Source organism: Mya arenaria, chromosome 3 (genome assembly GCF_026914265.1).
Source record: "Mya arenaria isolate MELC-2E11 chromosome 3, ASM2691426v1".
NCBI lineage: Eukaryota > Metazoa > Mollusca > Bivalvia > Myida > Myidae > Mya > Mya arenaria.
Genome location: NC_069124.1, coordinates 87,125,212 through 87,139,787, shown reverse-complemented (window position 1 = coordinate 87,139,787; position 14,576 = coordinate 87,125,212). Strand labels below are relative to the sequence as shown.

At 44.3% G+C, this 14,576-nt stretch overlaps 1 protein-coding gene across 1 annotated transcript in view; it reads left to right on the top strand.

Moving 5' to 3' along the window:
• The first annotated feature begins 2,763 nt into the window (after positions 1-2,763).
• The window catches only part of LOC128227107 (thrombospondin type-1 domain-containing protein 4-like), a 101,811-nt gene continuing 89,998 nt past the window's right edge, over positions 2,764-14,576 (top strand). Inside the window, exon 1 of the mRNA XM_052937314.1 lies at positions 2,764-3,457. Coding sequence (XP_052793274.1) covers positions 3,429-3,457 — 29 coding nt within the window. The 5' untranslated portion in view covers positions 2,764-3,428. The remainder of the gene's footprint in view (positions 3,458-14,576) is intronic.

Here is a 14,576-nt window from a genome sequence, read left to right as displayed (position 1 = left end):
ACTAATGATTATTGTTAAAGCACCAGTTTTCTATGAATATACATGTAGTTCTGAATGGAAAGTCTCATTCTTAGCACACTAGGATCAACTCAGCTGGTCCTCTAGTGTGGCATGGTGGTGTTCAGTATCACCATGACAGGGTATTATCACCTTATTATTGTCAGTAGTTATTGAATTTATTGTTTATTTTGGGGCCTATAAATCTTGCAGTACTTGCGTAAAGGTTATTAGTGGGCATTTACCAAAATAGATTGGACTGGATCTATTCCAGCCACTGTTTAAACCTACCGATTCACCTGATTAAAATCAATAATCACCGACTGCTGATTTATCAAAATACCGTACTGCAGATTTGAAAAATACTGCAATCCGATTGGACAAAGTATCGTTTCAAACACGGAGATGGTATAACGGCTCTTACATGCCCTCACTTGTTACCCAAGTATCAGCTGTGGCCAATTGATTGCCTCTGTCCTTTAAGTTTTGGTCTGATTTCAAAGTGATGATTGCTCCATTGAACTTAACTTGACTACAAACTGTCTTCCTGTCATTTCCATTTAATCCACTCCAGTGAACTTTCAACTTAGTGTAAAGATGTCTTTGTAGTATGACATTAAGTGCAAGTTCAATGATTTCTGGTTATGTATCAAGCTTGCTTCATTTAATAATACTGCATATCATCAAGAAATGCAGTTTAATTGTAGGATGCAAAAACAGCAAGATTACAAGAATTTGATGATACAATTACCATAGTATTCGACCCTTTACGGTCAATATAGAACGTGAAATGATTATGCTATGTCTGCCCCCCCCCCATGTCTGGCAAAGGCAACATTGGTAAATATTAGTTATATTTTTTTAATAATCCTTTAGTCACTGACATGGGATCGGCAGTGTTTGCAAGAGGCAATCATTTCCGCATGCGTTGTCAAAGGGGCCCACTTTAAATTGCAACTGCAACCTGCAATAACATTTCCTCTGAAAATTACAGTTTCCATTTTGACAATTACTACCAGCATGGAAAGAAATAACTGTTATTATATAGTGTTCAAGGTTATTGGATTATGAGACGAATGTGCAGTAAGGGTATTGAATGACAAATATCGCATATTTATTGACTTTCACAGGATGCGTCGTGAGCAAATGTGACTTGTAATGCATTTAGTCTTTACGATACTTTAAGAAAGTTTTGTATCAATACTTTTTATCTAAATTAAATTACGAGAAGAATTTCTCGCTTTGTAATAAAATTGACTTATCTCGTATAGGCGTGAGGCAAATGATACAATAATTATATCTTTAATGCTAGCGGGTGTCCAATTTGTTAATGCAAAAAAAAACGAGTGATTCTATCACATATTCAGTTTAAATATACTAGATGCAAGTAAGATTTATATGCGTTGCTTCAACTGAAAATATGATGAAACACTTGCTGCGCGTTTATTCAATTCAACATAGAGCGTCAACAGCCATATCTTGGTTAAAATAATGAGGTATTTTGCAAAAGAGATAAACATTTATGATAAGCATTGCCTTTGGCGAGTCACGTCTGCTATGTACTTAAGACGTGCGTGCGAATAGAATTTTATCATCTTTTATAGTCCATTATTCAGGTATACATGCTCATTTCAGTTTAGCTCTGTTTTGATGTCACTTGATAATAAACTACCGTTGTCTTCAAGAAACATTTCCCCTATTAACACAGTCGTAGGTTGAAGTACTTCGGTCTGTCTCTAGCACGTGACCGAGTTCGTGATAGCCTTCCGCATGACATGAGGCGGCACTTGCGTGGGCGGCTGCTAAGCTGTAAAATTCGTGACGCCCCGTGGATTTGAAACTTTCTCAGAAGCTCGCTCTATTTTTTTGTAAATAAACAGATATGACCTGGCTGTGTCATACGTGACTATGTGCATAAGAATGTATGATGCACGGACAAAGGGATCCTCAAACAAATTATTGGGTGCTCCTCTCAATGAAATGTTTTTTTGGTGATTTAAAGGTAATGACAGTCCATTGTTTAGTCTACTGATCAGGCTCATGTTTCCGCCAATGGTGTCGCCGGACAGATTCACATGGTATCACCGACAACCATCAACCCATTAAGCAGATTCCTTACGTCTGTTTCTACATTTATTGCAATTAAGGTGCACACTATAAACATAGAAATGTGTTTAATTCAGTTTAAAACGAATCGAAGGAAAAAAAACACACATCCTTTCAACCCTTTAAGCCGACCGCCTCGGCGTTTTTATTGAGTGGCATGAAATTGTTTTTGAACCGATATGAACATAAGCCTTTTTATCCGCACAGTTTGCTATCGAATCCACAAATAAGTAATATGCAAGTATCATACCAGGATACAAACATTGTAAAATCCTCCTGCGCTTTTCCTTCAAAACGCACTGCATGATATGAGTTCAAAATTGATAAAGTTGGAAATTTATGTATTTAGGTCGAGAAAAATGCTTAAAATTTTAAAGTCAAATACAGGACCCTTGTTGAATAACCGATGTTTGTTCGCTTTGCCTTTTTTCTAAAAGCAATAAACTTGAATATAACTTGAGCGAGCTCTTAACCAGAGAAGGATGGCTGGGTTGTATACGCTAATAAGAACAAATTGGCTTGTGTGATTTGAACGTAAGGCAGTGAAATGTCAATAGAGCAAAAACCATTCACGAAGGATTAATGTCTTTTAATATTAACAACATTATATCTTGTTCGTTTACTCTGTTGGAACTAATTTAACACTTTGGCCAAAAGTTCAACTGTGAATTATTTGCTTTTATTCCAATTTCCTTCTTTAGTATTTAAACGATTCATAAATACTTAATAATTTTACGCGGATTAATTGTGTCATTTCATAGAATAATTAAAAAAAAAGGTTTTGTACGCGAAGTGCTTCGAGGCTAAGCAAATAAGTTCCTGTATATCAGAGTCTAAGTATTAATATAAATTGGAATATAAATTACCCATGCATATTTTACAGCTGTGTTGTCATAAAGCAGCTATTTGGCACTTAAGCCGATAAGCTGAAAAAAAATCGCCATTTTTTTCTGCTGTATAGTGTTATTTTATTCCAATACAAATGACGAACTGACATTAGAGCTGTTCAAAGTATAACTATAAATGTAATATTTGGTAAAGGGTGTAGCAGACCTATATTCTTCATGTTAAATAACTGCTGTAGCTGATAGAATTCAATTCATACGTTAACACTATTTAAATCTCGGCCTCGGTAAACAGGTATTAGCATATCCGAGTCATTTAACAATTGTAGTAAAATGTAAAAAAGTTCTTTAACTCTATCGCAAGGTGAAAGGACCATCCTTCATCTCTCCATTCTTTCACCAATGGAATATGATTTAAGGATGTCATGTGATTTCTCTTGTGACTTTCGGAGGATAATTTGGAATTACATTTGACAAACAATGGAAAGGCAATCTCTGCACGCGCTCTGGTAAGATAAAAAAATCAATTTGCAAATATACCTTAGGTTGTTTTGACGCATTTCAAACATTGTTCACACAACCATAATTTTAGAATTTTTAGCATTGCTATTTAACATGGTCATTGCAGTTGGAGTCGCCAGACGGGACAGCTAATGCAAGGGTTCAGAGTGCTTTCTGAACGTGACTTTACATAAATCTCGGTTATAATATTGCAATGATTTATAATAATAATGTATTCTCTTGAATCCATCTACTCTGGCAAAGAACGTAGAATATAAGATCTGTTCATGTAGGAGGGTAATGGAAGGGTGACCGATTGTCATACCAGACACTCTCTTGGACGCGTGGGTCCTCGAGCTAAAACTGAACTTAAAGTAAGATTTATGTTGCTTTCACAACTACCCTTAACATCAACTGGCCACAGGGGCCTGAATGTCGATTTCTGGTCACAGGGGCATGAATGTCGATTTCTGGTCACAGGGGCATGAATGTCGATTTCTGGTCACAGGGGCCTGAATGTCGATTTCTGGTCACAGGGGCATGAATGTCGATTTCTGGTCACAGGGGCCTGAATGTCGATTTCCGGTCACAGGGGCCTAAATGTCGATTGCTGGCCTCAGGGGCCTGGATCTCGTTTGTCACTGTTACTCTTTTTAAACTGGTTAAGTAGCCATTTGTCTGCATACACGCATTACAAGTAGAATGTCGCCGCAAATTTCTCTAATATTAATAAATGTCAAACTCAGCAAGGCGCATACTACTAAACCTATAATGTGGTAGAGGCATCTCGCCAAAGCACCTGCTGCTGGTGTGATGCTTCTGCTCTGCTGTTGTTGTTTTTGCTACAACTATTACTACAACAACAACTACTACTAATGCTGCTGCTGCTCTTTCTCATGCTGCTGCTGTTGCTGCTGCTGCTGCTGAGGCGGTGTTGGTGAGGCAGGAACGAACCTTTCTGTAGCACGTGAACTAAGTTTTTTTCCGTTACCATTTCCAGTCGACTTTTCGCTGTTCGTTTATCGTTTTATTTCGATATTGCGATAAGTTGTTATTTGGCCAGTCATTCAATCAAACTAAGTCTTGATTGATCAATTATGATATGCAATCCATCAACTTAGAAAATATATGAGTCATGAAATATCCGTTCCGTCTTTAATGCTTAAACTTAAGTTCCGACCGAATTCCATTAACCTAAACCTGAATATACAATAACTTAAATGAATCCGTGCCTCAAACTGACAGAGACCAGAGTTTTTATTGTTTACGTAAAGCCCTTAGAATCGACAATAACAAACTCCAAACGAGCAATTAAAGTTCCTGAACATGGGCCGTTTAATGAATTAGAAATCCCCAAATATACCGAGTACTGTCATCAGATAAGTGAATATGAAAGCAAGCTTGTTGGAATGGTTTATGCAAGTGTAGTCTAGTCTGCACCAATGTTTATATGTACCCATTTAGGTGATCTCTTTTGAAATGGTTCCAGCAATTGCATACATCTTCTATTAGCTTTGGTGGAGACTTTTTACAATATTAGGTTTTGCGAATTTATGACTAAAAACATATCCCGTTAATACGTACCATGTGAGTGCTACACGTGCTCATGATAGATGGTAACGCACAATTTCCTAAGATCAGCATCAAGATTAACGCTCACAGTAACCACGCATGGGCTTCATTGGCTGTAAATCAAACACAACTGATTAGTCTTTTGTATGTTGTAGAATGACCGGTGCTCGGCTTAAGACCTTGCCTTTGACACAGGGCGTTAAAGCATGCTAAAGGCTTTTGTGGCTTAACATGAGTAGTTTACGGTCACTTTGTTCTGCGCTCTCCTTTATCCACTGGTTACCACCAAGCGGAAAATAAGACAAGTTCAAGTACTGTTTAAGACGTTTTAAGTTAATAAAGAAATTCAATCTCCAATATGTAATACCAATAACATTACATAAAACTGATTTAATCTATTTAAAGAGTGGCCATATTATATTTGTGCACTTGAAGACATGTGTTTTTTCACTGGCCGATAAAGGTACTGGCATGGTCAGTTGGTCTCCTTCCTACCCCATATGTACTGTACCAGTTATAAACCCATGCAAACCAACAAGGACTCTGGGGTCACCTTCCTACTCCCCATGTACTGTACCAGATATACCCCATGCAAATCAACAAGGAATCTGGGGTCACCTGCCTACGCCCCATGTACTTTACCAGTTATGACCAAGGCAAATCAACAAGGACTATAAGGTCACCTTCCTACTCCCCATGTACTGTACCAGTTATAACCCCATGCAAACCAACAAGGACTCTGGGGTCACCTTCCTACTCCCCATGTACTGAACCAGTTATAACCCTAGCAAACCAACAAGGAATCTGGGGTCACCCTCCTACGCCCCATGTATTGTACCAGTTATGACCAAGGCAAATCAACAAGGACTCTGGGGTCACCTTCCTACTCCCCATGTACTGTACCAGTTATAACCCCATGCAAACCAACAAGGACTCTGGGGTCACCTTCGTACTCCATATGTACTGAACCAGTTATAACCCAATGCAAACCAACCAGGACTCTGGGGTCACCTTCCTACTCCCCATGTACTGTACCAGTTATAAACCCATGCAAACCAACAAGGACTCTGAGGTCACGTTCCTACTCCCCATGCAAACCATTCAGGACTCTGGGGTCACGTTCCTACTCCCCATGTACTGTACCAGTACCAACCCCATGCAAACCATTCAGGACTCTGGGGTCACCTTCCTACTCCCCATGTACTGTACCAGTTATAACCCCATGCAAACCAACAAGGACTCTGGGGTCACGTTCCTACTCCCCATGTACTGTACCAGTACCAACCCCATGCAAACCATTCAGGACTCTGGGGTCACGTTCCTACTCCCCATGTACTGTACCAGTACCAACCCCATGCAAACCACCAAGGACTCTGGGGTCACCCTCCTACGCCCCATGTACTGTACCAGTTATGACCAAGGCAAACCAACAAGGACTCTGGGATCACCTTCCTTCTCCCCATGTACTGTACCAGTTATAACCCCATGAAAACCAACAAGGACTCTGGGGTCACCTTCCTACTCACCATATACTGTACCAGATATACCCCATGCAAATCAACAAGGAATCTGGGGTCACCTGCCTACGCCCCATGTACTTTACCAGTTATGACCAAGGCAAATCAACAAGGACTATAAGGTCACCTTCCTACTCCCCATGTACTGTACCAGTTATAACCCCATGCAAACCAACAAGGACTCTGGGGTCACCTTCGTACTCCATATGTACTGAACCAGTTATAACCCAATGCAAACCAACCAGGACTCTGGGGGGCATCTTCCTACTCCATATGTACTGTACCAGTTATATCCCCATGCAAACCAACAAGGACTCTGGGGTCACCTTCCTACTCCCCATGTACTGTACCAGTAACAACCCCATGCAAACCATCCAGGACTCTGGGGTCACCTTCCTACTCCCCATGTACTGAACCAGTTATAACCCCATGCAAACCACCAAGGACTCTGGGGTCACCCTCCTACGCCCCATGTACTGTACCAGTTATGACCAAGGCAAACCAACAAGGACTCTGGGATCAACTTCCTTCTCCCCATGTACTGTACCAGTTATAACCCCATGCAAAACAACAAGGACTCTGGGGTCACCTTCCTACTCCCCTTGTACTGAACCAGTTATAACCCTAGCAAACCAACAAGGACTCTGGGGTCACCTTCCTACTCCCCATGTACTGAACCAGTTATAACCCCATGCAAACCAACAAGGACTCTGGGGTCACCTTCCTACTCCCCATGTACTGTACCAGTTATAACCCCATGCAAACCAACAAGGACTCTGGGGTCACCTTCCTACTCCCCATGTACTGTACCAGTTATAACCCCATGCAAACCAACAAGGACTCTGGGGTCACCTTCGTACTCCATATGTACTGAACCAGTTATAACCCAATGCAAACCAACCAGGACTCTGGGGTCACCTTCCTACTCCCCATGTACTGTACCAGTTATAAACCCATGCAAACCAACAAGGACTCTGAGGTCACGTTCCTACTCCCCATGCAAACCATTCAGGACTCTGGGGTCACGTTCCTACTCCCCATGTACTGTACCAGTACCAACCCCATGCAAACCATTCAGGACTCTGGGGTCACCTTCCTACTCCCCATGTACTGAACCAGTTATAACCCCATGCAAACCAACAAGGACTCTGGGGTCACCTTTCTACTCCCCATGTACTGTACCAGTACCAACCCCATGCAAACCATTCAGGACTCTGGGGTCACCTTCCTACTCCCCATGTATTGAACCAGTTATAACCCCATGCAAACCACCAAGGACTCTGGGGTCACCCTCCTACGCCCCATGTACTGTACCAGTTATGACCAAGGCAAACCAACAAGGACTCTGGGATCACCTTCCTTCTCCCCATGTACTGTACCAGTTATAACCCCATGAAAACCAACAAGGACTCTGGGGTCACCTTCCTACTCACCATATACTGTACCAGATATACCCCATGCAAATCAACAAGGAATCTGGGGTCACCTGCCTACGCCCCATGTACTTTACCAGTTATGACCAAGGCAAATCAACAAGGACTATAAGGTCACCTTCCTACTCCCCATGTACTGTACCAGTTATAACCCCATGCAAACCAACAAGGACTCTGGGGTCACCTTCGTACTCCATATGTACTGAACCAGTTATAACCCAATGCAAACCAACCAGGACTCTGGGGGGCATCTTCCTACTCCATATGTACTGTACCAGTTATATCCCCATGCAAACCAACAAGGACTCTGGGGTCACCTTCCTACTCCCCATGTACTGTACCAGTAACAACCCCATGCAAACCAACAAGGACTCTGGGGTCACCTTCCTACTCCCCATGTACTGAACCAGTTATAACCCCATGCAAACCACCAAGGACTCTGGGGTCACCCTCCTACGCCCCATGTACTGTACCAGTTATGACCAAGGCAAACCAACAAGGACTCTGGGATCAACTTCCTTCTCCCCATGTACTGTACCAGTTATAACCCCATGCAAAACAACAAGGACTCTGGGGTCACCTTCCTACTCCCCTTGTACTGAACCAGTTATAACCCTAGCAAACCAACAAGGACTCTGGGGTCACCTTCCTACTCCCCATGTACTGAACCAGTTATAACCCCATGAAAACCAAAAAGGACTCTGGGGTCACCTTCCTACTCCCCATGTACTGTACCAGTTATAACCCCATGCAAACCAACAAGGACTCTGGGGTCACCTTCGTACTCCATATGTACTGAACCAGTTATAACCCAATGAAAACCAAAAAGGACTCTGGGGTCACCTTCCTACTCCCCATGTACTGTACCAGTTATAACCCCATGCAAACCAACAAGGACTCTGGGGTCACCTTCCTACTCCCCATGTACTGTACCAGTAACAACCCCATGCAAACCATCCAGGACTCTTGGGTCACGTGCCTACTCCCCACGTACTGAACCAGTTAAAACCCCATGCAAACCACCAAGGACTCTGGGGTCACCCTCCTACGCCCCATGTATTGTACCAGTTATGACCAAGGCAAACCAACAAGGACTCTGGGATCACTTTCCTCTTCCCATGTACTGTACCATTTATAACCCCATGCAAACCAACAAGGACTCTGGGGTCACCTTCCTACTCCCCATATACTGTACAAGTTATAACCCAATAAAAACCAACAAGGTCTCTGGGGTAACCCTCCTACGCCCCATGTACTTTACCAGTTGTGACCAAGGCAAACCAACAAGGACTCTGGGATCACCTTCCTTCTCCCCATATACTGTACCAGTTATAACCCCATGCTAACCAACAAGGACTCTGGGGTCACCTTCCTACCCCCCTTGTACTGAACCAGTTATAACCCCGTGCGAACCAACAAGGACTCTGGGATCACCTTCCTTCTCCCCATGTACTGTACCAGTTATAACCCCATGCAAACCAACAAGGACTCTGGGGTCAACTTCCTACTCCATATCTACTGAACCAGTTCTAACCCCATGCAAACCAACCAGGACTCTGGGGTCACCTTCCTACTCCCCATGTACTGAACCAGTTATGACCCCATGCAAACCAACAAGGACTCTGTGGTCAACTTCCTACTCCCCATGTACTGTACCAGTTATAACCATATGCAAATCATCCAGGACTCTGGGGTCACGTCCCTACTCCCCATGTACTGAACCAGTAGCAACCCCATGCAAACCAACAAGGACTCTGGGGTCACTCTCCTACTCCCCATGTACTGTACCAGTTATGACCAAGGCAAACCAACAAGGACTCTGGGATCACCTTCCTTCTCCCCATGTACTGTACCAGTTATAACCCCATGCAAACCAAAAAGGACTCTGGGGTTACCTTCATACTCCCCATGTACTGAACCAGTTATAACCCCATGCAAACCAACAAGGACTCTGGGGTCACCTTCCTACTCCCCATGTACTGTACCAGTTATGACCAAGGCAAACCAACAAGGACTCTGGGATCACCTTCCTACTCCCCTTGTACTGAACCAGTTATAACCCCATGCAAACCAACAAGGACTCTGGAGTCACCTTCCTACTCCCCTTGTACTGAACCAGTTATAAGCACATGCAAACCAACCAGGACTCTGGGGTCACCTTCCTACTCCCCATGTATTGTACCAGTTATAACCCCATGCAAACCAACAAGGACTCTGGGGTCACCTTCCTACTCCATATGTACTGAACCAGTTATAACCCAATGAAAACCAAAAAGGACTTTGGGGTCACCTTCCTACTCCCAATGTACTGTACCAGTTATAACCCCATGCAAACCAACAAGGACTCTGGGGTCACCTTCCTACTCCCCATGTTCTGTACCAGTAACAACCCCATGCAAACCATCCAGGACTCTGTGGTCACGTGCCTACTCCCCACGTACTGAACCAGTTAAAACCCCATGCAAACCAACAAGGACTCTGGGGTCACCCTCCTACGCCCCATGTATTGTACCAGTTATGACCAAGGCAAACCAACAAGGACTCTGGGATCACTTTCCTCTTCCCATGTACTGTACCAGTTATAACCCCATGCAAACCAACAAGGACTCTGGGGTCACCTTCCTACTCCCCATATACTGTACAAGTTATAACCCCATAAAAACCAACAAGGTCTCTGGGGTCACCCTCCTACGCCCCATGTACTTTACCAGTTATGACCAAGGCAAACCAACAAGGACTCTGGGATCACCTTCCTTCTCCCCATATACTGTACCAGTTATAACCCCATGCTAACCAACAAGGACTCTGGGGTCACCTTCCTACTCCCCTTGTACTGAACCAGTTATAACCCCATGCGAACCAACAAGGACTCTGGGGTCACCTTCCTACTCCCCATGTTCTGAACCAGTTATAACCCCATGCAAACCAACAAGGACTCTGGGGTCACCTTCCTACTCCCCATGTACTGTACCAGTTATAACCCCATGCAAACCAACAAGAACTCTGGGGTCAACTTCCTACTCCATATGTACTGAACCAGTTCTAACCCCATGCAAACCAACCAGGACTCTGGGGTCACCTTCCTACTCCCCATGTACTGAACCAGTTATGACCCCATGCAAACCAACAAGGACTCTGTGGTCAACTTCCTACTCCCCATGTACTGTACCAGTTATAACCATATGCAAATCATCCAGGACTCTGGGGTCACGTCCCTACTCCCCATGTACTGAACCAGTAGCAACCCCATGCAAACCAACAAGGACTCTGGGGTCACTCTCCTACGCCCCATGTACTCTACCAGTTATGACCAAGGCAAACCAACAAGGACTCTGGGATCACCTTCCTTCTCCCCATGTACTGTACCAGTTATAACCCCATGCAAACCAAAAAGGACTCTGGGGTTACCTTCCTACTCCCCATGTACTGAACCAGTTATAACCCCATGCAAACCAACAAGGACTCTGGGGTCACCTTCCTACTCCCCATGTACTGTACCAGTTATGACCAATGCAAACCAACAAGGACTCTGGGATCACCTTCCTACTCCCCATGTACTGAACCAGTTATAACCCCATGCAAACCAACAAGGACTCTGGGGTCACCTTCGTACTCCATATGTACTGAACCATTTATAAGCACATGCAAACCAACCAGGACTCTGGGGTCACCTTCCTACTCCCCATGTACTGTACCAGTTATAACCCCATGCAAACCAACAAGGACTCTGGGGTCACCTTCCTACTCCCCATGTACTGTACCAGTAACAACCCCATGCAAACCTTACATGACTCTGGAGTCACCTTCCTACTCCCCATGTACTGTACCAGTTATGACCAAGGCAAACCAACAAGGACTCTGGGATCACCTTCCTTCTCCCAATGTACTCTACCACTTATATAACCCCATGCAAACCAATAAGGACTCTATGGTCACCTTCCTACTCCCCATGTACTGAACAAGTTATAACCCCATGCAAACCAACAATGACTCTGGGGTCACGTCCCTACTCCCCATGTACTGAACCAGTAGCAACCCCATGCAAACCAACAAGGACTCTGGGGTCACTCTCCTACGCCCCATGTACTCTACCAGTTATGACCAAGGCAAACCAACAAGGACTCTGGGATCACCTTCCTTCTCCCCATGTACTGTACCAGTTATAACCCCATGCAAACCAAAAAGGACTCTGGGGTTACCTTCCTACTCCCCATGTACTGAACCAGTTATAACCCCATGCAAACCAACAAGGACTCTTGGGTCACCTTCCTACTCCCCATGTACTGTACCAGTTATGACCAATGCAAACCAACAAGGACTCTGGGATCACCTTCCTACTCCCCATGTACTGAACCAGTTATAACCCCATGCAAACCAACAAGGACTCTGGGGTCACCTTCGTACTCCATATGTACTGAACCATTTATAAGCACATGCAAACCAACCAGGACTCTGGGGTCACCTTCCTACTCCCCATGTATTGTACCAGTTATAACCCCATGCAAACCAACAAGGACTCTGGGGTCACCTTCCTACTCCCCATGTACTGTACCAGTAACAACCCCATGCAAACCTTACAGGACTCTGGAGTCACCTTCCTACTCCCCATGTACTGTACCAGTTATGACCAAGGCAAACCAACAAGGACTCTGGGATCACCTTCCTTCTCCCAATGTACTCTACCACTTGTATAACCCCATGCAAACCAATAAGGACTCTATGGTCACCTTCCTACTCCCCATGTACTGAACAAGTTATAACCCCATGCAAACCAACAAGGACTCTGGGGTCACCTTCCTACTCCCCATGTGCTGAACCAGTTATAACAACATGAAAACCAACAAGGACTCTGTGGTCACCTTCCTACTCCATATGTACTGTACCAGTTATTAACCCCATGCAAACCAACAAGGACTCTGGGGTCACCTTCCTACTCCATATGTACTGAACCAGTTATAACCCCATGCAACCAACCAGTACTCTGGGGTCACCTTCATACTCCCCATGTTCTGTACCAGTTATAACCCCATGCAAACCAACAAGGACTCCGGGGTCACCTTCCTACTCCCCATGTACTGTACCAGTAACAACCTCATGCAAACCATCCAGGACTCTGGGGTCACGTGCCTACTCCCCACGTACTGAACCAGTTAAAACCCCATGCAAACCAACAAGGACTCTGGGGTCACCCTCCTACGCCCCATGTATTGTACCAGTTATGACCAAGGCAAACCAACAAGGACTCTGGGATCACTTTCCTTCTTCCCATGTACTGTACCAGTTATAACCCCATGCAAACCAACAAGGACTCTGGGGTCACGTTCCTACTCCCCATGTACTGTACCAGTTATAACCCAATGCAAACCAACAATGACTCTGGGGTCCACTTTCTACTCCATATGTACTGAACCAGTTCTAACCCCATGCAAACCAACCAGGACTCTGGGGTCAACTTCCTACTCCCCATGTACTGTACCAGTTATAACCATTTGCAAACCATCCAGGACTCTGGGGTCACGTTCCTACTCCCCATGTACTGAACCAGTTATAACCCCATGCAAACCAACAAGGACTCTGGGGTCACTCTCCTACGCCCCATGTACTGTACCAGTTATGACCAAGACAAACCAACAAGGACTTTTGGGTCACCTTCCTACTCCATATGTACTGAACCAGTTATAACCCAATGAAAACCAACAAGGACTCTGGGGTCACCTTCCTACTGCCCATGTACTGTACCAGTTTTTAACCCTATGCAAACCAACAAGGACTCTGGGGTCACCTTACTACTCCATATTTACTGAACCAGTTATAACCGCATGCAAACCAACCGGGACTCTGGGGTCACCTTCCTACTCCCCATGTTCTGTACCAGTTATAACCCCATGCAAACCAACCAGGACTCTAGGGCCACCTTCCTTCTCCCCATGTACTGTACCAGGTATAAACCCATGCAATTCTGTACCAGTTATAACCCCATACACGCTAACGATGACTCTGAGTAATATCCTTACTTCCCATGTGCTGTACCGTACAAACCAGCAAGGACTTTGGGCTTACGTCTTCTCCACTACCCTACCAGTAATATCCCAGTTCAAACCTGCAAGGACTTAATGCTTACTGTCTTCTTACCTACTGTACCCATTATAACCCCGTACAATCCAGTAAAGACTTTGGGCTTACCTTCTTCTCCCCTAATGTACCAGTTATAACCCCTTACAAAACAACATTGACTTTAGGCTTACCTTCTTCTCCCCTACTGTACCAGTTATAACCCCGTACAAAACAGCAAGGACTTTAGGCTTACCTTCTTCTCCTCTACTGTACCAGTTATAACCCCGTACAAAACAGCAAGGACTTTAGGCTTACCTTCTTCTCCTCTACTGCACCAGTTATAACCCCGTACAAAACAGCAAGGACTTTAGGCTTACCTTCTTCTCCTCTACTGTACCAGTTATAACCCCGTACAAAACAGCAAGGACTTTAGGCTTACCTTCTTCTCCTCTACTGTACCAGTTATAACCCCGTACAAAACAGCAAGGACTTTAGGCTTACCTTCTTCTCCCCTACTGTACCAGTTATAACCCCGTACAAAACAGCAAGGA